Source organism: Penicillium canariense (assembly GCF_028826845.1).
Source record: "Penicillium canariense strain IBT 26290 chromosome Unknown utg000001l_segment0_segment0, whole genome shotgun sequence".
NCBI classification, from domain to species: domain Eukaryota; kingdom Fungi; phylum Ascomycota; class Eurotiomycetes; order Eurotiales; family Aspergillaceae; genus Penicillium; species Penicillium canariense.
Genome location: NW_026622728.1, coordinates 4,720,950 through 4,747,034, shown reverse-complemented (window position 1 = coordinate 4,747,034; position 26,085 = coordinate 4,720,950). Strand labels below are relative to the sequence as shown.

The following is a 26,085-nucleotide window of genomic DNA, read 5'->3' as shown; positions in this document are numbered from 1 at the left end:
GTCGCATGGTCTGCGGATTCAAGTTATTCCGTGTCCGGAGCTAACGTTGGGCATGAGATTAATCCCACTTCCCAATTTCAACCCCGCTGTTGGCAGCTTTCATGCCCTCTCTTACCAACCGCCTCTATGTGTGTTGCTAGGTATAACGGCTTTCTCTTTGAATGTAAGCTTAGACATGGTGTCTTCCATATCACGCTCGTCACAGTGAGCGGTTTTGCGTTCTAGATACCAACACGCTCATCCTGGTCCAGATACATCTTTCAGCAATGCCACCGACTAAAATTGTCGCCGATGCCGAACCGCCAATGAGAAAACTAGCGGAAAGGGTTCACAATAGTGCGATAATGAAACAGGAAAACAATCTACTGAAGTGCGTGGACGATGACCTTCATGGGAAGACTTCTCCGTTGCTGCAAGCATTGGGTTATGACCAAATTCAGGTAAATATGGATTGAACATGCTGACAGAATGGGCTGATTCTGTATGGGCTAGTATGAAAGATGTCCAATGGGACGAGAGATAATTGATCAGATTGATGATGATAGAAAATCAGGGGGATTGCCTGTTGAATGGCTATCCCCTGGCTGTACGGACGTATTTCTGTCCGTGCGGCCGATACTCGGCTGTTATAAAGCCTGAGTTTCTCTGTAAGCTAGTATTACATACAAAAATATAAGAAACCTGGGCGCTTGATGAATAAGCCCGTTTTTAGTAGTAAGTTACTACTCTACATATTTCGATATATCCCCTTAGCAAGCGGCTAATTTCGCCTAATCTGCGCGTGGCCTATCTTACCTAGGTGTACGAAGCTTCTAATAGCCGTTTAATATCCTCTAGACCTATTGAACGAACGAATTTAGTGTGTTTTTGCCTAGGTAGTAGCTTAGTAAGCCTATCGGCTACTATATCGCCCGTTAGTACCTACTATACTAGTATTCTACCGGCCTAAACTTCCTGACGAAGCTAGCAGTAGTAGATATCGACGTAACGAAGCTTAGTGCGTAGTTAAGGTGTTTCCTTAGTTAATAGACCGATAGTCTGCTAGTTGTCGTATCTTAAGGCGACGGGTTAACTTGGTAGGTAATTAATCGCTTTAAATAAGCGAGTCTATATATATAGCGATCTCCCTACCGATGAGATCGCTAATAATTTAGCTTCGGTGGTACTAGTAGTAACGGTCGTCTGTTTAGAAGCCTTCTAATTAACCGGTCTACTATATATTATATAGATATATCCCTCCGAGCTCTTTCGGTTATAGTTATTAGCGAAGGATATATTACTAAAGATCTATACCTCCGCTATCTCTCTATATAGTTCGGACGGATATAAGGGTGTACGGTATATAATAGCCCTAGATTTCGTCTAGTAGAGGTAGGAGATAACTCGATCGATAGCGTAGAGGTATTTAGGCCTAGGGTTTATTAGAAACTAAGCTAGACCTCTAGTAGCTTTAGCTATATCTAGTCGACTGATTATAGTAGTATATTAGGTAGACCTAACCTTCTGTTAGTATTAATAAATCTACTCTAGTATAGCTATACCGTTATATAGCTTTATCGTCGTCTCGGGGAGGGGGGTATCGTATCTACGGCTCTCGGTAAGATAATATCGGTTAGCTATTAAAGAGATATAGGAATCTTGATATAGCTAAAGTGCCTTCTATCGGCGATCTCTAAGGATACGTATCCCTAAGAACTATTACGCTTTACCTATTTCCCTTAGTTCCTATACCTTATAGAGCTTCTTCTGTAGTGTTACGCGGTGCCGACTAGTCACTGTGAGTTAGAGCGTCCGGGTTATACTTACCTAGTTCTAACTGCGGATTCTAAGAGTATCTCGTAACCGTACCGTTGCTATGCTTAGCCTTACGTCGGGTTCGGGTCCTATTGAGTATCTTGCAGAACGTGCTAGAGGTACGCGCTAAGTAGGTTAGTCACTAAGTGTTGCTACGAAGTGAGCTCCCCTGCTTATAGGTTAGGTTATCTTAAAGGTGAACTATAAAGTAGAGTACTAAAGGTAGTAACTAAGTAATAATATATAATTAATCGCGAAGAACTAAATATATAATACTAAACGAGTATCTTTATATATCTAGTCCTTTATAATAGTATAGGTAGTAGATAGTAGAGTAGTAGATAAGTCTTAGTACGATCTACCTATATACTAATCTACCCTTTTACTATTAGAGGTTACGTATAGTTTTACTAGTATCTAGTACTTAGGATATAATCTAAGTATAGGTAAAATAGTAGCCGTTTCCTACGTTTTACTAACTACCTTATTATATAAGTAGGTATTATCCGTAGTAGTTAGCTATAGGCCGTTTCTAGTTCTCTTTCCGGAATATCTTAGGGCCTTCCGGGGTATACCTAAGTATACCGAAACGTATATAATAACGCTACTCTTTAGCGTCCGTAGATAATTAGTTTACGGTTACTCCTTAAATAATTACGGTCCCTACGCCTCTTAAGGTCTATAATATTATCCTTTTTTTCTAGTCCTTTATCCTTAAAGGATTTCTTTTTAAATATTAGTGCCCTTTTAGGTAGGTATAGTATTTTTCTATTTTTTCTTCTTACCCTATTATATCTATTTATTATACCTAAACGTAAGGCTAACTCTATTCTTAAAGGTATTCCTAAACTTCCTATTCTACGTAATTAGGTTACTAGTCGTATTCGTTAAACTAAATATATCGTTATAAATAGCTTTATCGCGTCTATTCCTTACGATTATTATCGGGAATCTAGTAAAGAGTATATAATAGATCGGAGTCGTCGATATTCTAAGTATACTTTTTATACTTACGCTAGTTAGGCGTATAAGCGAGAGTTTTATATTAGTCGGGAATAGGATTTATTATATTACGCTAAGGATAAACTTTCCTCTAATATCGAAAAGAATAAAAATAAACTCGACTTATTAGAACCTAAGTTAAGCGATTTATAGTCTTATCTCGTAGAGCTATATTAATAATTATTAAATAAATAAAAATAGTATTAGGAAGCTATATCTCGATAGCGTTATTTACGAAAATAAATAGCCTTCTTTAAGTAAAAAGGTTTTAAAATATTAGAATATAATACTAAATTATTAAGAATTCTTAATAAAAAGACGTCGTCCCTAGAGTAGGCTACTCTTTTTACCCTTAAAGTTTAGTAGTTAGCGTCTACTACTAAGAATCCGAACTTTAATTAGATATTTTAGGAGATTACTTAGTTACCTTTATCCTTCTAGGATAGTTTAGATATTTCTAGGCTAGGTAGCTCCCCCTCTGCTAATAGAACTATTAAACTAGCTAGTAGTAACCTATTAGGTTCTCGATAGGTTCCTATATATTTTCTAAAGTATCGTATCTTTACTATTTTATAAGGTAGTAAGGTTTCCCGTTAACTTTATCTATTACTAGGATTTCCTCGATCTTATATTTATTCTCCGTTTCTTCCTCGATTTCTATATTAGTAGCAATTTTAGTATTTCTAGGTACTTTTACTAATAATAAGATATAAAATATTATATAGATATATTATATATTTTCTAGTAGCTTTAGTCGATAATTAAGTAGTCCTATTTTTTCTATAATTTCGAATAGTCCTAATTTAAGATAATTAAATTTCGTACTAGGTTATCTAGTACGAATATTACGTTATAGGAGGTAAACTTTCTCCCCTTCTTAAAAGTCTAGCGCCTCCTAGCGTAACTAATTATAGTAGAACTTTATATATATATTAAGAAACTCGATATCTCTAGATAGTTAAAAGTATAATTACTTTATTCCTATCGCTAATAGGCGTAATAATTCTATAATTAGTTATTTACTAATAGGTTCTCCGATAATCGTAGGATTAAGCCTATAATTTACGAAGAATAGTATTTCCTTAGTTATCGAGTATATAGTGTTATTATATATAAATTATACTATTAGTAATAATCCTATCTAATCGTTTTATTAGTAATTTATATAATACCGTAGGTATTATTCTAGGGTCTAGTTAACTTATTCTATTTACCTATTAGTTTATAGGTAGTATATAGTAGAGAGTCTATACTTAATACTAATTTAATCTATAAATAATTACTATATATTAGATATAAAGAGTTTATCTCTATCTAAAGTAATCTTACTCGGTATTCTGTAATTAGCGAATATATATCTAAGTAGTAGATTAGCTATTATTTATACGTTAATAGTTTCGGTCGTTAGAATTATATATATATATTTAGTTAGCCGATCTACGACTACTATAATTATATCGTTTCTTTCTAAGATAGGTAATTTCGTAATAAAATCTATAGTAATTTACTCCTATAGTCGGGTCGGTATTTCTACTACCTATAGCTCTCTATATAGTACGTATCGAGTTAACTTATTTTATTAATATAAATTATATTACTAGATATATTTTTTAACTTTTCTATATATCGCTAGGATATAGTAGTTCTATATAATTTTCTTGATTATTTTTTTAATTCCTAAATATCCTTATATTAGTTCATTATAGTATAATTAGATAATCTTAGTCTATAAGTTTCTAGGAACGTATACTAAGCTATAAATATAGACTAAGCTATTTCTAGTTAGTACGGTATTATTACCTAAAATCTTCTATATTAATTCGTCGTTAGTTATAGCTTCTTAAATCTTCTATAGCTATTTATTATCCTATATTTCGCTAGTTACTACGAGGATTTAGTAGTTATAGATAATATATCCTTTATTATACGTAGTTAAGATAGTAGGTACTATTTCTTTAGTCCTAAGTTTATAGTCGGGTCGTCGACTTAGTACGTCTATAACTATATTTTTAGTTCCTTTATAGTATACTATCTTAAAGTTATACTAGGCTAGGGTTTCTACCTATCTAGCTTATTATTATATAAGTTTTTTTATTATTATAAAGTATATAAGGTTATAGTAATCTATCCGTATAATTATAGTATATTTCGCTCTTTCTAGGTACGCTCTCTAGGTTTAAAATACTAATACTATAGCTAATAATTCCTTATTATAGATATCGTAATTAAGCTCTACTAGGATTATTTTCCGAGACTAAAAAGTAATAGGTCTAAGCTTACTATCTTCTCCTAGTTATATAAGCTATACGCCGAGTACGAAGTCTAATACGTCAGTTTCTATAATAATTAGTATATTATAGTTAAAGATTATAAGAATTACCTCTCCTACTTTCTTATTATATATTTCTTTAAGTGCTATAAACGACTTTTCCGTTTTATTATCCTATTTAAATAGTACTCCCTTTTTAGTAAATTAGTAGAGTCCGGCTATATATTATAAGTATTTCGGAACGAGCTTTCGGTAGTAATTAGCTAATCCGAGAAAGCTCTAAATATCCTTAACGTATATTAGAGTTAGCTATTTAAGAATACTCTTAATCTTATCTTATTCTATTCCTAACCCGTCGGGGCTAATAGTATATCTAAGAAAACTCGTTTCCTAAATATAGAACTCGTATTTCTTAAGTTTAAGTATAACTTTTACTTCCCTTAGCTTCTATAGTACTTTCTTATTATATTTAAGATATTCTTCTTTAGTTTTAGAGAATATAAAGATATTATCTAGGTATACGATAACGAACTCGTCGAGATATTCTTCTAATATAGTAAAGATAAAGTATTAGAATAATATAGATATATTAGTAAGTCCGAAGAGTATAATAGTATATTTATAGTAACCGAACTTAGTCCTAAATACCGTTTTCTATTCGTCTTCTACCTTAATTCGTAGTCGGTTATATATATTAGTAATATTATATTTACTAAAATATTTCGCTCCTTAAATAATATCTTATATCTCGCTAATTAGTAGTAGCGGATATCGGTCTTTAATCGTAATATCGTTAAATTATCGATAATTAACGTATATCCGAAGTTTTTCTCCTTTCTTAGGTATAAATAGGATTAGGTATCCTACCGACGATTTCGATTTTCTAATATTTCTTTTCTTAAGATTATCCCTAATATATTCTTATAGTATTACTAACTCTTTTTACGATAATAGGTAAATTAGTATAAATCTTAGTTCCTCGCCTTCTTTAATTTTAATCTTATAGTCGAACGGACTATATTCTAGTAGCTTACCGTTTAGTAGTAGCGTAAATATATCCTAGAATTCGATATATTCTTCGGGAATCTTATATTCTCCTTCTAGCGCTCCCGTAGCGTAAAGAGACGTTTCTTCGTCGCTAATAAGAATATATTCTTTAAGTTCTTTATTAGTTATATCTAGTTATTATTCGGTTATCGCGATATCTCTAATATTAGTTATTTCTTAGTTAGGCCTACCTCTAGGCCGAAAACTCCTCTTAAGTTCGCTTTTATAAAGGTTCTCCTAAGTACCTACTTTCCTTTCGCTAGGTCTCTTTAGCGCTTTTCGTATCTTATCTCCGGTCTATATCTTATTAGTTTATCGATAGTTATATCTATCGAATAATATATATTTTTATTACTAATTAATAGCTAGATTATACTTCCTTAGCTAGGGTACTCCGAGTACTATATCGTATTCTCTAAGGCTCGTAATATCGAAGTTAACTACCTCGAAGTAGTCCCTAATAACTATTAGTAATAGTCTACTCTTATATATAATCCTTAGTCCTAGGCTCTCTCTATTAAGCCTAATAATAGATTAAGGTCGTAGTTTTTCTATACCTTAGATCTTATAGCGGTATTTATACCGTAGACTTATAAAGTTTCCTACTACTCCCGAATCGAGTATTACTTTAGTTAATCGAAATATAATATTAGTAGTAATCTTTATATATATACCCTATATAGTAGCTACGAGATACTATAGTTCAGTATTTATCCTCCGGTCTCTATACTAGAGTCCTATATATTCCGAGCTCTAATTTAGTTTCTTTTCTCGTCGTAGCGGCTTTAGTTCTAGGCTATTTTTAACTTTTCTTACTATATATATCGTATACCCCTCGTCGTAGTATCCTATTATAGATCTAAGTCGGTAGTTAGGGTATTATACGTATCTTTAGTATATATAATAGTCTTACTAGTATAGATAAAGTCCGTCCTCGATCTTTACCTTTAACTAGTATAGTTCGTATAACTAATTAGTAATTTCGAGGGCTTTATCGATTATCTAGCTATTATTTCTTTTTTTATTTTAAAATAAATCTTAGAGTTTATTCTATAGTTACTTAATATCTACGATAATATTAGCTTTCTAGGGTTTTCTTTAAGGCTATTTAGTCGTATCCGTCTCTAGGAGCTAGGGTAGAGTCTCTAGGATCTCTAGGGTTCCTAGAATCTCGATTAGTATTTTTAGGATCCTTACGCCCTACTTTTAGTACTTATTAGATAGTTTATAGGAGTTAGTAGTATTCTTAGGACCGTACTAGATCTACCCTTAACTCTTAATATTTTCCTAGTCTATCTTAGGGAAATTCTCCGTTACGTACTCTACGCTATTTAGACCGTAGTATTTAATATCGTCTATAAAGGTATCCGTAGTTTTATCCTTTATAGCGTTCCTTATAATCTCTACTTAGTCGTTATAGGTATATTCGGCCTCTTCTAGGCTTAGTTCCTATTTTTTAGGCCTTTTAGTAGCTCGTAGCTATTAGGGTCGGATCTTACTATCCTAAGTAGCCCTTAACTATTATAGCTTTATATTATTACGTCCGTTATCTCGCTTACGTACCTATAGTTTTACGTTATTATATTTATTACACTTATACGCCCGATATCCTAGCTTCCTACACTCGAAGTATAGGTTATTATCCTTCCGCTATTTTTCTTCTTCAGTCGGGAGTCTCGCTACGTTAAGCTCTATTAGTTATAGTCCGTAGGGATTACTATATAACTCCCTCGGCTAGTTTCGTTATTATCCTCGCCTACTTTTATAGCGGCGGTATTAGTATAGTACCGTCCCTTAGTTACCTCCTTATCGCTACTCCTATCGCTAGAGTTTATATTTATAAAGTCGATTATCGAATTTAACTGTAAGTTTAATTATCTTATAAAATTCTTCCGGTCGGTTAATCTTTATAAGTTCGTCCTTAATATCTTCCCTAAGTCCTCGTTCGAATAGCTAAATATAGGTATTATCGTCGAAATCGAGGTATAAAATAATCTATTAGAATTCGGCGGCGTATATACTAGCTAATCTAGTCTATCGTAGCCGATTAAGTTATCTTTCCGCTATTCTTATAGCGTCGATATTACTAAAAGTTTATTCTAATTTTTTCTTAAAAATTTTATAGGATACGAAGATTTCTTTAGTAATATCTCCCTAATCTCCTAGGGATTTATTATTAAATTCCCTAACGTAGGGTTCGAACTACTCGAATACTTATCTACGTAGGTAGGTAGAAGTATAGATTACTCTATCGGCTTCTTCTACGTAATTAATTAGGCGGAGCTATATATCTATCTAAGTTAAGAAGGAACGAAGCTTAGTTCGTTCTCTATAATAAAACTTAGGTTTCGGTAGTTTAACTATAGCCGGCGTACGGGTATTACTTACCTATACGAGCTATTCTTATAACTAGGATATTATCTCTATAAGTTATATATTAGTAGGTATAAAGTTCGATCTACTCGAAACGTTACTTAAAGTACTATTATTACCTACTATAATAACTATACTCTATAGTTTAAAGATAGGGTAATTAATATATTATATAGTACCGACTAATTACTATAAGTTAGAGCGTCCGGGTTATACTTACCTAGTTCTAACTATAGATTCTAAGAGTATCTCGTAACTATACTATTACTATACTTAGCCTTACGTCGGGTTCGGGTCCTATTAAGTATCTTACAGAACGTACTAGAGGTACGTACTAAGTAGGTTAGTTACTAAGTATTACTACGAAGTAAGCTCCCCTACTTATAGGTTAGGTTATCTTAAAGGTAAACTATAAAGTAGAGTACTAAAGGTAGTAACTAAGTAATAATATATAATTAATCGCGAAGAACTAAATATATAATACTAAACGAGTATCTTTATATATCTAGTCCTTCGTAATAGTATAGGTAATAGATAGTAAAGTAGTAGATAAGTCTTAGTACGATCTACCTATATACTAATCTACCCTTCTACTACTAGAGATTACGTATAGTTTTACTAGTACCTAGCACTTAGGATATAATCTAAGTACGGGTAAAATAGTAGCCGTTTCCTGCGTTTTACTAACTACCTTATTATATAAGTAGGTATTATCCGTAGTGATTAGCTGTAGGCCGTTTCTAGTTCTCTTTCCGGAATATCTTAGGGCCTTCCGGGGCATACCTAAGTATACCGAAACGTACGTAATAACACTACTCCTTAGCGTCCGTAGACGATTAGTTCACGGTTGCTCCTTAAATAACTACGGTCCCCGCGCCTCTTAAGGTCCGTAACATATAGGTTATCTACGGCTGTCTATTTTATAGGGTAGTTAATAGTAATAATATCATCGATATAGAAGAATATAATAATTCCGTTACCGACGAAGAGATAAAGATCTTCCTAGATGATGTAGAGATCTAGGGAGGTAAATACCCGAGAGGCCTTACGTTACTATAGCCTAGGAGACTTCCGTAGGCTATATAGGGCCTTTATAAGCCTCTAGACTCTCTTCTTCTTCCCCTAAGGGAATAGTCTAGGAGGTAGTTCTATATAGATCTCTTTATCTAGTAGGCTATTTAGAAATGCGTTAACGGTGTCGTACTAATAGGTATCTAGGTCGAATATAGCTACTAGTACGAAGACGGACCTCGCTATCTGTGCTACTAACGTTGCTAAGTATTTTTCGTTATTACTAACGGCTTAGAGGTCTCTACGTACGTAGATTCTGGCCTTATACTTTACTAGGAATCTATTACTATTAAATTTATACGTAAAGACCTATTTTAATAGTAAGATCTAGATACCTCGGTCTATTAGGCGGTCGATCTCTTAGTATATCTCTTTTCTATCTAGCGTTTTAATTTCTAGCGATGCTGTAGCGATAAATATATTACGATGTAGATATTTTATTATCTCTAGCTAATTTATAGATATAGGAGGTAAGTCGTCCTAGTGTAGCCGTTAATACGGCTAGGGAGGGTTTAAGCTAGTTATATATACGGCTAATACTCCGTCGTGATTTTTATTAGGGTCTTATATTATTACGAGATAGCTATAACCCTACGGAGCCCTTCTCTAGCGTATACCCGTAACGATATTAGTCTATAAGACTATCCCGTCGATATCTCTAGGCGCTCTTAGTATTATATATTCTTAGAGCTTATCCTAAAGCTATTTATTAGGGGTCTCTTAACGAAATTTAGTTAGAAATACCCCTAGCGGGCTCGCCTCTAGCGGTGTATCCGGTATTAGAGATATAGAGATCTCTGCTAGCTACGACGCTTCCTATATTACTAATAGTGTAGGGGATAGTATCTAATAGACTACCTATCTATCCTTCTAACCGTCCTTCTAAGTTTCTATCGTCTCTTCGGTTAACGTACTCGGCTAAGGGATATCTTATATTAGTAGGGTGTCTTATTCTGCGACTATTGCTTCTTCTACGAGCCTTTCACTATATATATTTAGCTAACTATCTTCCTCTTTATTAAGGCTAATATTCTAAGGTAGGGTATCGATAATATCGTCGGATAGTCTAACCTAAAGCTCTCGGGGATTAAATTTAATATTCTTATTAAATACTACGTCGTACGCTTCCCTAATAGCTCCCCTATACGGAAACTAGATTCGCTATATATTAGAAGCTATATAACCGATGAGATAGCCGATCTCTATACGATCTTCTATCTTAGCTATCCTCGGGACGCCCTAGCGGCGTACGTACGCTCTATAACCGTATATACGGAGGTTCGATAGATTTAGACGGAATTTTGGCCGATTCTAGTCTTAGTATATCGCTTTAACGTATAGAATAATCTATTCGCCGTTAGGTAGCCTAGTAGGCGATCTATTAATAATATAAACCGCTACTATAACTACTTCTAGCTAAAGGTTTCTAGGTAGGCCTAATTCTATAAGAAGCCCTCTAGCTACTCCGATAATTACCCCCCTAGATTATTTACTATAGCTATTCGTTTCCGGCGTTCTAATAACACTATATTCGATAATTATACCTCTATCTAGATAGAAATCGTCTACTATCTTTCCGGACGCTCTCTTATAGTCGCTTTTAAACACCCGGATTATTATTTTTAGCTATATCTCTAGTACAGCGATAAAGTATATAATCGCCGATTAATAGCCGTTCTTTTTTTCGTAAGAAACTATCGTATATAGCCGGATACCCTTAATATATATATAAGTTATCTAGCAGTAGCCGTTATAGGCTATAGTAAGCTAAATAAGGTCGAAATGAATCCTTCTATATCTTCTAAAGATATACTCTCTTACTATAGGTCTCCTAGATATCTATCTCTTAGCTATACTACGCTAACAGACCTTATATCTCTTAGGATTACACTCTATATTATCTATAGTATCTCCCTTAACCTCGATACTATCGACTATCTTAGAGAGCCTCTCGATCTGTTAATTATATATATAGGCGAGTCGTTAATGCTATCGCTTCGGTATAGCGACGGATATAAGGGGTTTTTAGCTATACCTAGGGTAATCTATTATTATCGCTAGAGGAGTGCTCTTAGGCAGTTTCTATCTATCTTAGGTGTTTCCTACGATATAGAGGTTATACCTCTTTTCTAACGCTCTAATAGGCGTTTTATTTTTAATAATAGCGGGGATTTCACTATAGAATTCGAAGCTTTTCTTACTAATACGGCCGAGGGATAGCAGATTCGTATAGAAATTAGGTACGTATAGCGCTTCTATTATTACCTCTCGCTTTTTACCTATCTTTAGGTCTATTAACCGGAGGATGGCTATTCCTCTACCCTTAATAATAGAGTCGCTATTACTAGTTTTAATAGTGAATTCTTCCTCGGTAAGGCTTTCAAAGCTCCCTCGGTAGTTATATATATAGACGTTCGCTCCTAAGTCTAATATCTAAGAGTCCTTAAGGGGATATCTCTTAGCTATTCGGTTAACCTAACGGGATATATTAGCTATATATATAGCTACTCTCCTAATCGATCCCTATATCTCTTCGGTTACTACTAGCTAGGTAATAGCCTAGGTAGTGCCTCTATCCTCTTTAATCTTCTCGATCTTCTCTTAGTCGAATTTACTAAGCTTCTTAATAGCCTTCGCGACTAGTTCTTCCGTCTCGGTTCGTGGCTTCTAGTAGTCTAGCCTAATACTTTCGATAATATAATAGCAGAATCTCTAGGGATAGTTTCTTCCGTATATATAGGGGGTCCTTTTCTTGTTTTTCTAATAATTTTTAGTATCTTACTAACCCTTAGTGTTTCTTTACTTAGGTATTACCTCCGGTTAGCTATCTAGCGTTAATATAGCTAGCTTTCTAGCCCTTTCTTTTCCTAAACGCTCTAGCAGACTTCGTCGTATACGGTATATAGATATAACCTTACTAAAGGTAGGATTCTCTATCTCTAACCTATCACTCTAGGTTAAATAGAAGAGATTATCCTAGACCTAGATAGCTCCGAGGAAGTCTCTAATAGCGAATTTAGCAGGCGTTAGACCGTATAAGATATCTAGTATACCTATAGCTTTAGCTTCTTCGTATAGAGACGTCTAGGCGGTTAACTACTTATCGATAGATATATTATTAGACGGGTACGTTAGTATTTAATACTACTCTCTTCGGAGGTCTTCTATACGGTCGGCTTCTTTCTATATAAACTCCTACCTTAGCTTCACTAACTTCTTACGAGCAGAGATAACGCCTATAAATATATAATAGTGCTCCGCGGCTAACGAACGGGATATAGTATCACTAAACCTATTAAAGGCTCGGGCGGTCCTCGCTCGTTCGGCCTCTTCGCGGTTATATCTATTAAGAATTCGTATATACTTCTTATACTTATTATCGGTAAGGTCGACTTCGTCTATCGTATTCTTATTAATCTTACTAACCGGCGGTAGGGGAGCCTTCTTTAGAAGCTCTTTAATCTCTATATCTATCTTTATAGGGTTAAGATACTCCTAAAGGTCGTTTTCGATGGCTTTAGTTTTAAAGTAACTAATCTAGACCCTCCACTAGGCCTTCGTCCTTAACCGCTAGTCCTATAGGATAGGATAAATTGCTTAAGATTTAGTCTCATTAGATATCTTTATATATATCTTTTGCTGTAATCCTGACGGTATCTCCTCTGGTCTAAGTCCTTATTAATCTCTTCTAGGATTTTATATAGTCGTTTAGGGGTATTCGGCGGTAGGAAGGCTCTTACTATTAAGATATAGAGTAACGGTCTTCGTTGATTATATCTTAATGCTTCAGTGTGTACTCGGGCTTATAACTGACAGAATGGGCTGATTCTGTATAGGCTAGTATGAAAGATGTCCAATAGGACGAGAGATAATTGATTAGATTGATAATGATAGAAAATCAGGGGGATTGCCTGTTGAATAGCTATCCCCTGGCTGTACGGACGTATTTCTGTCCGTGCGGCCGATACTCGGCTATTACAAAGCCTGAGTTTCTCTGTAAGCCAGTATTACATACAAAAACATAAGAAACCTGGGCGCTTGATGAATAAGCCCGTTCTTAGTAGTAAGTTACCACTCCACATATTTCGACACATGCTTCAGTACATGCGGTGCTAAGAGGATTCTAGGGCTATGGTTATATGATATATCGCATATCCGGGACAACCGAGATTATCAAGCGGCCTCAGCTGAAGACCTTATTTTTTCCCCTTGTCTATCAGTTCTGGATGCGACAACAAAGCCTCGGGGGAGGTCCAAATTGAAGGTGAACTGCTCAGGCCTGGAACATTCGCCCAATTTGACAAAACCATGACTTTGAACGCACAGTTGGATTGTCTAGTCGTTTATCTACCGGAGGAAAACTGAATGGCGGACATAATCGATCGAGATATAAGAATTTGATTGCAGGGCTTCTCAATTTAGTTACATCCTCAATCCTTCGCAGTTCCCTGAGAGTCATGTGTATATCAAAGGCATCCTTGTACGTCCAAAATTCGAGGACTCTTCCCTATCCTGCGAATGTAGACCTAATCTAGGTTCCGTTCTCAACCTCCAAGTCGGACATTGTACATGCGCGTGGTAGATCTGGGGTGTGTTACCCATGCTTGGATAAATTGCATTCATGGGGTCGATTTGAGCTACTCCTTCCATAGTCGGGTACTGAGAGCCCACGGTATTCGTCTGGGATGAGTTTCCTATGCTTGGATAAACTGCATTTGTGGGATCGATGTGAGCTACCCCTTCCATAGTCGGGTACTGAGAGCCCACGGTATTCGTCTGGGATGAGTTTCCCATGCTTGGGTAAACTGCATTTGTGGGATCGATGGGAGCCTCTTCCATAGTCGAGAACGCTGCATTCGCGTTGTCAATATGGGGTGTGTCCCCTATGCCTGAGGCGACCGCATTCGTAGGGTAGTTTTGGGACATAATTATCTCGTTTGACCTTTGTGGGCCTCTAAAATCCCCATTCTGAAGTCTAATAACTCGAGCACCTTGTATCTGACACCAATCTGAACATATGTTAGAAAGTGCAAAATCACGGGCTCGAAGACGTACTCATAAGTGAGGCAGATACATCTTCCTGTTGTTCATCGGGTCGAATGGAAGACTCAATCCTATTCCACAATGTACCAAAGATGCGATCCGCTAGGCAGTTCATTGTCGTAATATCGTCCACTTCACGAATCCCGCGCCGCACTAAAGAATCGATTACCTTCTTCCTGGCATCCCCTTTCACTGGAAGCTCTTTCAACATGCTTTCACAATGTCAGCTCAGAGCTTTTCGCAACTTGCTATTTGTTTTCTTTGGCGGCTAATGTCCACCCTTTTCCCGGGTGTTTCAATTGCCAGGCCGCACCGCTTTTACTAGCTTCGTGCTTTCGCTCAGCTGCAGCCGACACAGACCACAGGACAGCGCCAGCAACAGCCAGCCTGGCCTGCCCCAGCCGTCCTGGCCCCGCGATTTGGCTGTATTTGTAACAATGGAACTGAACCTCCCTTGACATTCCTTGCAGTTATATTTTATTGTATATAATTCACACTAGTAGCTTCCTAGAATTCATGCTACTTTTCATGTCGTCCCATGCCGACGGACACCTCCAAAATACACCCATGGCGAAGATTGATGACCCTGCAGAGCAAACACCGCTGCTGGCGCGGCAGTTGCCTTGCCCCTTGCCAGCGACCAAGTCGGAAAGCTATCCCTTCCGCTTTGTAGTGCCGTACGCCTTGGTGCTTGTCGCTGCGGAAATCGGGTCAAGCCTGGTCAATGTATCAATGAGCCAGATCCTCGAGGGCATCCTATGCCAGCAATACCACGGTGTAAACGACCCCATTGGCAATCCGCTGTGTAAGAGTAAAGAGGTGCAGCTGGAGCTGTCTATACTTCAAGGATGGGAGCTGGCCTTTGGGCTTATTCCAGGTCTTCTCACCGGCGTGTTATACGGCATCATCGCCGATGCGTATAGCCGGAGAGTAGTACTGAGCCTCGCGTTCTTTGGCCTTGCTTTGTCTCTAGCTTTTGACATGCTCGTGTGTAAGTTGTCTCTGCGAATTGACGATCTCTGCAGGCTCCATCCGCAAGGTCATTGAGTAAAATGAACACACCGCTCAACGAACTTTATCACTTTTATGCTCTCATGACTGACCTTTGCTTAAACTAGGCCTCTTCTCGTCGCATCTCCCACTGCGCTTGATCTGGGTTGGTGCCCTGCTCACGGCGGTGGGCGGTGGGCCGTTCGTGTGCGCAGCCATGATTTACACCATTGCCAGTGACATCGCGACCGAAGCTCAACGGCAAGTTACTGTCTCTTCCTTTACGAGTCCTTGTATCAAGCGTTATTTTTCTTTTGATAACCGCCGTAATGGAGACAGTCAAATGTGCTAATACGGATTTTAACAGCCCAATCTTATTTTTCTACCTCAGCGCTACGATGATTGCGTGCCAGCTCATTGGCGCGCCACTGGCGTACCTTGCTATGGGCCGCTCAGCTTGGTTCACCATATCTTTGGGCCTATTCTGCTTAATAGCATCTTTTATCGGCTCTCTCATCTCGCCCGAGACTTTGGGCATCAAGACGCGGACTCCGCCTGCGCGCGGCGACAGTACATGCAACGAATCGTTGCCGGGAACCGGTAACGATACCGCGGGCGGCTCACACCATCGTCTCGAGGTTATAACCTTGATCAAGGAAGCTCGAGAGTCACTATGTCAGCTTTTTGGGGAGAACAAAAGACTGGGTCTTTTCCTAGTCACGGTGCTCTTCACCAACCTGGGCACGTACATGCCGCTCATGACTTTAATGTTAAATCAATATGCCACGAAAAAGTTCCCATGGTCGTGGTCTGAGGTATGCGCTTCCCGAAAACAAACAATTACCGCGAAATAATCCATTAACGCTTACTAGGCGGGTCTGTTATCCAGTGTTAGTGCTGGTGTGAAGCTGCTCCTGATCCTCGTCATCCTTCCGCGCTTGAGCCGCGTTATGCTCTACAAGTTTGCGCTTACACCACTATCTAAAAATTTGATTATCGTGCGATCAAGCATAGTATTCCTTATTGCAGGAACATTCACTATAGGTGTTGCCAGCCACCCAAGCATGCTTCTTGCTGGTCTTGTGGTCCATGCCTTAGGTTGGGGATACGGACCAGCTCTGCGAGATCTGCTAGCATTGCTGACTAGGGATGATCAAATTGGACTTCTATTCACGGTAATGGGAATTCTTGACAATATCGGTATGTTAATCGCCGGCCCATTGATGGCCGCCGCCTTCCGACTGGGTTTGGCTTGGGGGGTTCCTGGATTGGGCTACCATTCATTGCCGCAGCATGCTTGCTTGCAAGCGCGGCAGCGGTTTTATTTAGTGTACGCGTCGAAGAGAAAAGGTGAATACAGCATGGATGCGCGGAGACCTTTAAGATAAGTTATTGTTGTAAAATAGAGAAAATGGTAGGCAAGAATAAACAATTAAAACTTAGGAAAAGAAATTGAAATCCTTGCGTCGTTTGCGTACTGGTAGGTAGGCGCATGCTCCATCCAACACAATTGGTTATAGTGATGAGTTATCGGCCGGTCTCAGCTGTGCAATGTATATAAAGCTTTCACCCCACCCACTCTATGGACAAACCCTTTTTTTTTCTTATGCATCTTCCCTCCAACTTGTTATTCTAGCTCCGACTCGTTTGACAGCATTCAATCACGGTCGAAGAATTGGTCGCAACCATGTTACTGGACTCGGCATTTGCGCAGGCACCTGCATGGGTGCTAACTTGCTCTGTGGTGGCATTTTACGTATGTAACCTGATACCCTTTTCCCTTGTTTTTATTTAGAACTTCAAAAACTGAGATTCGGTAAGCTCGTCGCCGTCGCCATCTACCGCCTAACATTGCACCCGCTTGCGCGATATCCCGGACCTCTCCTGTGGAAGCTGTCGGTTTGGCCTACTGTCTTTCTGTGCCGGAGTGGCAAGCGACATCTTCAGATCTTTGCAGCTCACAAGAAATACGGTTCCGTTGTCCGCATCGGCCCTAATATGCTCTCGTTCGATTCAAGCTCGTCTGTGTCAGCTATCTACGGCCCAAGACACGGCAACATGGTCAAGTCTGACTTTCATCTCACGCTTGACGCAACCATTTCAACCCCGAGCCTCTTTGCCATTGTGGATAAGGAGAAGCACGCCTTCAGACGGCGAGTGATCATGCAAGCATTTACAGAAAATGCTATGCTGGATGCTAGCGAATTCTACATTGAGCATACCAAGGTTCTTGTAAAGGAGCTCCAGCGCAAGGTTCAGGATGGGTGGGCCAAAGCTAATATCGGCGAATACGCCGTCTGGTGGACGCTAGATGTTATGGGTGCTCTTTCCTTGGGCAAGACGTTCAACTGTTTGACAGAGTCAACCTATCGGCATGGCATACCTATGATGAGGAATGGCATCCGATACACGTATTGGGTAAGTTGAAGCGCGATCAGGCTCAAACACGACCAGTGTATCTAATATAATAACAGGCAGGTCATTTGCCCTTTAGAAAGGCGATCGACTACATGCTTGCAAGCCCGATTTTGTCGCGTTTTGGTGGCCAAAGTGCACTCGACAACCAGAATTATTTCGACTTTTGCGAGCTCGCGATTCAGGAACGGATACAGGACGAAACGGATGCGATCGCTGCCGGGGTTAAAATCGAGGAAAGGCGGAAGGACTACATTCATCATCTACTCAAAGCGGTCGATCCCGAGACAGGAAATCAACTTTCCTATAATGAGTTGAAATCGGACGCCAGTCTACTCCTCGCCGCCGGCTCCGACACCATGTCGAACACCATTGCAGCGTTCATGTTCTATATGGCACGTCACCAGCGGTGCAGAGATTTGGTTACCACCGAAATCAGGGAAAAGTTTGCTGATCCAGCAGAGATCCGGTATGGGCCTGTTCTCAGCTCTTGCACCTACCTCGACGCCTGTATCAATGAGGTTATGCGCATTGCGGTGCCCGCTGCCGTCAGTCCATCCGAGAGAGTCACTACTGGGGAGGGCATTGTCGTCGACGGCAACTACTTTCCAGCCGGTATCACAATGGGAACGAGTTTTTATGCTCTCAATCTTAACGAGGCAGTTCATCGAGACGCGTTCAAGTTCTGGCCAGAGAGATGGCTCGTGGATGAGACTGGCAAGGCCGGCACCTCGAAGGAAGAAGTGCAGAAAACGAACCAGGCATTCTTTCCCTTCTCCGCAGGCCACCGGCGATGCGTTGGGAGAATTTTGGCGGCGCGCACTTTGAGAATGGTTTTGGCGAATTTACTTTGGCATTTTGACGTCCGATGATGATGATGATGATGATGATAACTCTATTAACCTAATGCAGCCCAGCTAGTGCGCAGTGGCTATGTAGGCGCTTCCTCCGGCGGAAGCAAGAGCTAACCGAACGCCCCCGAAACGCAGTAGATAGTAAATACAAAGGGAAACGGCGTTTTACCAAACAAATGCAGCTGAATATCAGCCCATTACAGTACCCATACACCCTCAATAATCAATCCCACTATTTTCCTCCCTCACTTCGCCCTCTCTCGCCTGCGTCGCTATGTATCACCTTCTTCCACTTCCGGCAGCGTATATGCAGCTGCTTGCTTCTTTCGATTGATGTTTGCTGGCCACATAAGCTGTTCTAGTCAACCAGAGTTGACTCGACCAGTCGGTGTAGCGTATTTAGTTATAATCGTCCCAGCCCGTCTTAGGTTGAGCTAGGGTTTCGGCGGTTATATTGCATATCGTCTTCGCCGCCTGCTCCCCTGCTAGATTCGCTGTCTCTGGCCGTTATTTCGTCGTCTTCTAGTTCCGAGTTAGGGTCAGGATCTAGCGTAGTGTTAGTATCTAGCTCAGCGTTAGTATCTAGCTCCGCGTTAGGGTCTGGCTCTTCGTTAGCAACTGGCTCTGGTTCGATCTCCGTCTGCCGGAATTAGCCTAGGAGACCTATTTATAATATAAATTCGGCTACGTAGCGGGTAGCCTACGGATAGGAGACGATCGCTTCGTAGTTAGCGGTCGCTCTAAGATCTATCCGTGCCTAGATCTTTTCTAGCATCTCGTAACGCTGCTTAGTGTATAACGGACACTATATAAGGATGTGTCTCGGTGTTTAAGACCCCTCCTCGTAGTAACACTGGTCAGAATTATAAGCGCTAATCTTATATAAGAAATGGTTTAATGCGATACGCATCGAACGTATTTAGATTAACACCGACGTATAGTGCTTAGGTAGAGATTTGTATAGCTCTAAGGCTTTCTTATCCGGCTTCGGGAGTAACCGTTTAGTCGGTTTCCCTATCTTTTCGCGGTCCTACTTAGTAGCCTAGCGCTGCTTAATCCGCCGCCGTATACGGCCTTTAGCTAGGCTAGCTAGTAGGAATCGAGGCTAGTCGGATATAGGTTAATCCGAGCCGTTCCCGATAGCCCTACTAGTCGCCGCTAACTTTACTTTAACGTCCGCCGTCTTATTGCTAGGCACGCCTACGTATACGGGGATCTAACGGATCTCGACGGGAATCTTATCGGACGTAGGCGTATAAACGGGTCGGAGGGCTTATATATAATTATAAATTTAAGAGAGTACGTATTAGCCGGAGGACCGCTTAGGATTTCGTACTACCTAGATAGTAGCCTAGTAATTAGAGAAAATGACTGTCTACTTATAGGTCTAGAGCTTAGCGATCGCTATCTCGATGCTATTAAGCTCCGTAATATATACGATAGACTCCTAGAGAGTCCCTAGGTATCGTTATAGGAAGATACCGTCCCTTAGGGCGACGGCGGAGGCGCCGACCTAGCCCTTATATCTACTTCTATCCGTGAAGGATAGAACTATCGGGCTACAGTTCTGTCCTATCGGCCTTCCTCCTCCTTCCTCTTATATTATAGTCATAAGGCTCTCCTAGAAGAGAGACTCTGTCTCGATTCGGTTATGCGAGGCTCGCGTAGCCTCTGTATCTTTAATTACGTATAGGATCCGTGTCTCCTACGGTAATAGAACGAACGCTTTACGGGTCTCCTAGACCCCCGGGATATTCAGGATTCCTTTTAGTTTCTACCGGTAGGCTTCTAGTGGTCCCTATCCTCTACGCTTAGTAGCCTTAGTCGTACGCTTATAGCGTAGGCATTCCGGTTAGGCCCATTTTGGCCCTGTTTAGATCCGGATGGCGGTTTCCTCGATTATTTATTCCATTTAGAGCTTAATAGGTAGCAAGAATAGTTCTATATTAAGCGCGGCTGCGCTGGTTAACTTAAATGCGCCGGAGATCAAGAGGGCGGTGCGTCGCTGGATCTTGGTGTATTCGTTAGTGATCTTTAGCCGTTCTCTATATAGCATCGTTCTTGCCTTGGGGTAATACTACGCGGTAACGCCGTATAACATTTATAGGACTACTACCGCTTAGTAGACCCGCCGCATAGCGTAGAGAGATGTACCCTAGGTGGAGCCAGTGATAGCCCGGAGGGCCTCGAGGCTCCCGTTGGCCTTAGCGAGTAGTTTTTGGCGATGTGTACTAAATATAAGATGCTTGTCGAGCTAAATGCCGAGATATTTAGCCTGTTCAACTGGTTGGATCGTCTGAGTAGCGGTTTGCACAGCCATCTAGTCATGGCCGGTAGGGAATGTATGGTCGATGTTATATATGTTAAAGTCGCTATCTTCTGGCTGGATAATTCGATATTAGTCGGCTGTGGGTTGGTCTTGAATTTAGGGGTTCCGAAAGTGAATGAGTTCAAATTTCTCTGGTATAAACTTGGCCGCATGTCGATCGGCCTAGACGTTGGCCTTAGTTAATACGCCTTCTAGTAGTTATACGTTTCGGTAGTAAGACTCAGAGATAGCGATAGTAGCTACATCGTCTACCTACCTAATTCCTCGCACGTAATTATCCTTGCTTATGCCCTTTATGTACGTAAGGATGAGAGGGGTATTAAAGATTAGGAAGATGATAGGCGACAGCGGTAATCCCTAGGGGATCCCTGTTGGTGTAAGGAAGATATCTGAGGTATAGCTAATTAGTAGCCTAATGCGTGTCGAGCGGCTAGTCAAGAAAGACTCTAGCTAAGCGGCGAAATAGCCTAGTCCTAGCCTACGGAGGTTATAAAGTAGTCGTTAGTAGGAAACGTTATCGTATACGCCGGTAACGTCTAAAAACAGCGCAGAGACTACCCGGTCGTATCCCTATACGGTATATACTATATCAAGGATTATCTATATAGTATAGTCGACACTAATACCTTTCCTTCTATCTAGATAGGTCCTTAGTAGGAGCTAGTGTTCCTCTACTGCCTACGTAATACGAGCAGCGACGACTGACTCTAGTACCTTACCGAGGGTATTTAGTAGGGCGATTAGGCGCTAGGACTTTAGTTTACGGAAGTCTCTTAGTCCTCCCTTTAGTAGCATAACGGTAATCGAGTGCTAGAAGTAGCGAGGATTAAAGCCCGTTTGTATATATACGTCGAAGATAGCTATTAGAGTGGCTACGAACTCGTAGCTATCTACTAAGATCTTCTATATATAGTTCGGGATTATATCCTCGCTAGGTGCTTTATTAGGCGGTGTTCTCTTAATAGCGTCCTTGACCTCCTATTAGGTAATGATAGGGAAGTCTAGCTATTTCGGTAAGTACGTATTAGGGATGTTAGAGAGGTCGGCCTCCGGTAGCTAAGGAAAGAACGCCTAGCGGAGGGTCTCTGCTTTCTACTGGTTCGTCTCTGCCGGGCCGTCTCTCCCGTTAAGTGTTAGGACGTTACGGTAGGCCGGCTGGTCGCGTATATGCGCCTATTTAGAGACCTTCTAGAGACCGTAGGGACTATCTTCTACTATCCGTCTTACCTAGCTACGGAAGCCGTTTCTTAGAGCCCTATTAATCATCTTCCCTTTCTTATTCTTTAGTTCTTTATATTCGTTCTAGTCCTCCTCCGTTACGCTATCCCTCTTATATCGACGGAACGCGTAGCGTATCTCTTTAATAGCCTCGGTATACTTAGGGGTCTACTTAGGCTAAGACTATTCGGATAGTCTAGCGAAGGGTATAGACGCCTAGATGCCTTATTAGACGATACGTATAAGGTAGTCGGTAGCGTCGTCGATCTATTACGGGGTTTGGAGGCTATTACTATTACTACTGATTTAATATAGGTTTAGTTCGATAAATTTCAGAAACTTCTCTACGTCTATCGCCTTCTAGTTCCTCTGCGGGTTTTCCTCGGCTAGGATAGGCGAGATGTCCGTTATAGTGTATATAGGGAGGTGATCCGAGTCGGTATACACTTTCTCCGTTACCGTATAGCTTACTAGGCGTATACGTAGGTTAGCCGTAGCTAAAACTAAGTCGATAGTCGTTGCTGAGTCCTTATTACGCCTAGTGATTATACCCGGGGGTAGCTACGGATCTAACGCGGCGACGGCTATTAGGTCGAGTAGCTTATCGGCTTTAGGCTCTAGCTGTTAGACCCTATCGCCTCCCTATACTGGGTGGTATAGGTTATAGTTACCTATAATTAGGTAAGAGACGCCCTTCTAACGTTCTCTAGCTAATAGTATAAGTTCTTTTAATAGATCTAAGGCTCCCTAGCTGCCCCTCTCGTTATATAGATTAAATAGCCGAAGCTCTTCGCCGTCGACTAGCGTCATCCGGAGCTCCTGTAGGTCGCAGGAGTAGATAACGTAGGTATACTCGCCTAGTTTCTTTGATATAAATATATAGACGCGTACACGAGCTGCTTCGACGGGTAGGCTCGGGTCTGTCGGGGGTCGGAGGAGGTTATAGGTACGTTAGTAGGGCCGGTAAGTGTCGTCTTTAAATTCTAACTTCTATGGCTCTTAGATAGCGATAATATCTACTAAGAGAACCTCCGGGTCCCTCAGAAACTGAGCTATTACCTTATCTTTCTGTCGGTTTACGTTATATTAGTATATTTTAAGTTCTCTTAGTGTGTATTATTGCCGATTATACTAATTTATTAACGTTTAGACGGGGCTAGTTTCCTCGGGGTTTTCTGCGCTCCTAGCTTTTCCTTTTAGCGGTTTTTACCGTATAGCTTCTTCCGCTTCCTACTACTTATCTCTAGTAGCGAGCTAGGTCGATCCGGTAGCGATAGTACCGATGATAGCGATAACGGTTAGAACTCCTAGTTAGATAGCTATTCCGGTAGGGAAGAGAGGGAGGATATCGACGGTTCGTTAGTATTATATAGTACTAACTAGCCTTTAGGTTCTTGTATATCGCCCTCGGCTTCGGACGTTAATTCTGCCCTTCGCCGGTTTACGTCCTCGATTAGTTTCGATATCCTTACTGACCTTCTGCTGCTCGAGTCCCCTAACTGGGAGTCCCCGGACCGTTTTCCTCCGCTGGTTAATTATGATTTCTTTTCCTCTACGGCCTTTATATAGGTAGTACGTACCTTAGCGGTTCGCTCTCTGGCTGCTTCGGATTTAGATAATATAGGAGGGAAGGTTCGGTAAAAGACTAGTTAGTGCCGTATAACGCTATCGCTCGGCCCGAATTAGTAGTTATTAAGTGATTTAAGCGAGATTAAGGGGATTATAGGGCGAATCTATAAGGGTTTAGGTATAAGTTCCTCTCTAGGTTCTTCCTCTCTAGCTTCTTTCTCCCTAGCCTCCTCTACTCTGGCCTTGCCTGCTCTAGCCTTTTCTGCCCCTATATCGGTCGAGTTTAATACGGTATAGGCTTCCGTAGCCTCTTCTGTTCCTGCCTCCGTTGAATTTAGCTCGGGGTAGGCTTGTGTAGGTTTAGAGGTAGGTTCTTCCTCGGCCTTATCTACCCTAGTATCTATCGAATCTGACGGTTTTTATCCTTATTTTATACTATTATTTACCGGAGCCGTTATCGACTTAGTGTCGGTAGCTGTTACCGGCTTACTAGCTATCTTGGTTTTATTCTTTATAGTCTTGGTGGTTTTAGTAGCCGCCGCCTTAGTAACCGGCGTAGCTACGTTTTAGGCGGATCGAGATAGGATAGGACCGGTATCCTGCGAGCCTCCGTTATTAGGCTATACGGCTAGTATATCGCTACTCGTACCGCTAAGCTCTTCGCTAGATAAGCTTTAGGGGGTTCCCTATAAGCTAACGGAGGAGGGCTACAGGTTCGCCGGTAGCTATCGGATGCTAAACGGCGCAGGGACTAGATGAAGCAGGGACTAGATGAAATCTTCCCCGGTATTTAGCTCGTTTATTTATCCGCTCGACCTCCTAGACACGAAGCTAATAGTCCTAACTCTATATAGTATATACGCCTTCGTAGTTAGTATATTTATGTTTTTCGCGTATATCCTTCGAAGGGTAATCCCGAGACTGATAGCCCTCCGTATAGTATATATATCTGATAGGTTAGGAATAGGCGGTTCCTATATATCTAAACTTTTAATAGTTAAAGTACTAGCGTAGCCGAGACTCTCGATTGTATAAGACCGCTATTAGGTTATTACAGTCCTAGAGGACTCCGTAGCTGATAGCCGTATTTATAAGGACCGGTGAGGTAAACTCGAGGACGAGAGAGCCGCTCTTACCCGACGGGGTCTTAAGCTAGTAGATCTTAGCGATCTCTGTATCTCCCTAGAACTAAATATTCTCTACTAGTAAATCCTTAATTACCTCCTCCTACGGTAGGTCCTCCGACGCCCGGTTAATTCTTAAAGAGCGTACGTTAACGTCGTGAACCACTACTCCCTACGTTAGTAGGTAGACGAAGGTAGTCTTATAGAGCCTTTTAGTCTACTTATTACGGTAAATCCGTAGGATCTCTGCCTCCTTTACGTCGCGTACGGTAAACCGGATATCCCCCGATTTAAGCTATCGGGACGCTAGGATCATTACCTAGGCGAGGGCGGGTGTCGGATTACGAGGGGACTGTACGGCTTTAGCCCTAGCTTAGTTGGTATACTTAGTGAGCTCTGCTGGCGTCAGACGGCGGAAGACGCCTACTTATGCCCGATCTCTAAGGTACACTATAACCTCTCGGTTACGTACGACGTCCGAAGCTCGTACGGGCGCAGAATCGGACGAGTTAGGGGAGGAGGATTGGTAGTATACGGGCGTAGGCGCTCTTCTGGCCTGTTTAGCGAAGGATCTAACGGTCTACTTCGCTAGCGGTTCTACTGCCGTCTTAATATCCTATATATCTTTACGGATGGCTGCGAGTTCAGCCTACCAGTCCGTCTGTAACGGTGTCAATAGGAGGTCCTTGGTGAGCGCCTCTATGCGCTTAAGGAAGTCGGCGAGCTTAGAATACTGGGATTCCGGTGCCTTTACCCCATTCTGCTTACTGCGCAGTGCTTTTAACAGTGCTTATGCATCATGATTGGCGTTCAGTACGCGCTCACGGTTCGATGGCAGAGATTTCGATGGGCCTCCGGGCGCCCCTAACGGGACAGGCCCAACACCCTTTTACGCGCGCACCACCATGATACTAGCCTGACGGGGTCAATGCTAGTATCAAAGTGTAGCGCAGGGAGTTAGATGAAATTTGCCGTGGTCTGTTACTC

General features: G+C 40.8%; 3 protein-coding genes across 3 annotated transcripts; 2 read left to right on the top strand and 1 right to left on the bottom strand.

Annotated features, from left to right (window-relative positions):
- Positions 1 to 14,011: 14,011 nt before the first annotated feature.
- On the bottom strand, positions 14,012 to 14,810 carry N7482_001585 (uncharacterized protein; the record flags this gene model as incomplete). The annotated part of the gene is made up of 3 exons (XM_056683710.1): positions 14,012 to 14,068; positions 14,126 to 14,565; positions 14,612 to 14,810. The coding sequence occupies 3 exons, from the start codon at positions 14,808 to 14,810 to the stop codon at positions 14,012 to 14,014; spliced, it is 696 nt and encodes a 231-aa protein (XP_056547316.1).
- Positions 14,811 to 15,166: 356 nt separating this feature from the next.
- On the top strand, positions 15,167 to 15,650 carry N7482_001584 (Major facilitator superfamily domain general substrate transporter; the record flags this gene model as incomplete). Its single annotated transcript, XM_056683709.1, has 2 exons — positions 15,167 to 15,590; positions 15,625 to 15,650. The coding sequence occupies 2 exons, from the start codon at positions 15,167 to 15,169 to the stop codon at positions 15,648 to 15,650; spliced, it is 450 nt and encodes a 149-aa protein (XP_056547315.1).
- A 1,661-nt stretch (positions 15,651 to 17,311) lies between these two features.
- N7482_001583 (uncharacterized protein) lies at positions 17,312 to 18,801 on the top strand (the record flags this gene model as incomplete). The annotated part of the gene is made up of 3 exons (XM_056683708.1): positions 17,312 to 17,345; positions 17,385 to 18,007; positions 18,064 to 18,801. Coding segments are annotated over 3 exons (1,395 nt in total), but the record flags the coding sequence as incomplete, so codon positions are not given.
- Between the last annotated feature and the right edge of the window lie 7,284 nt (positions 18,802 to 26,085).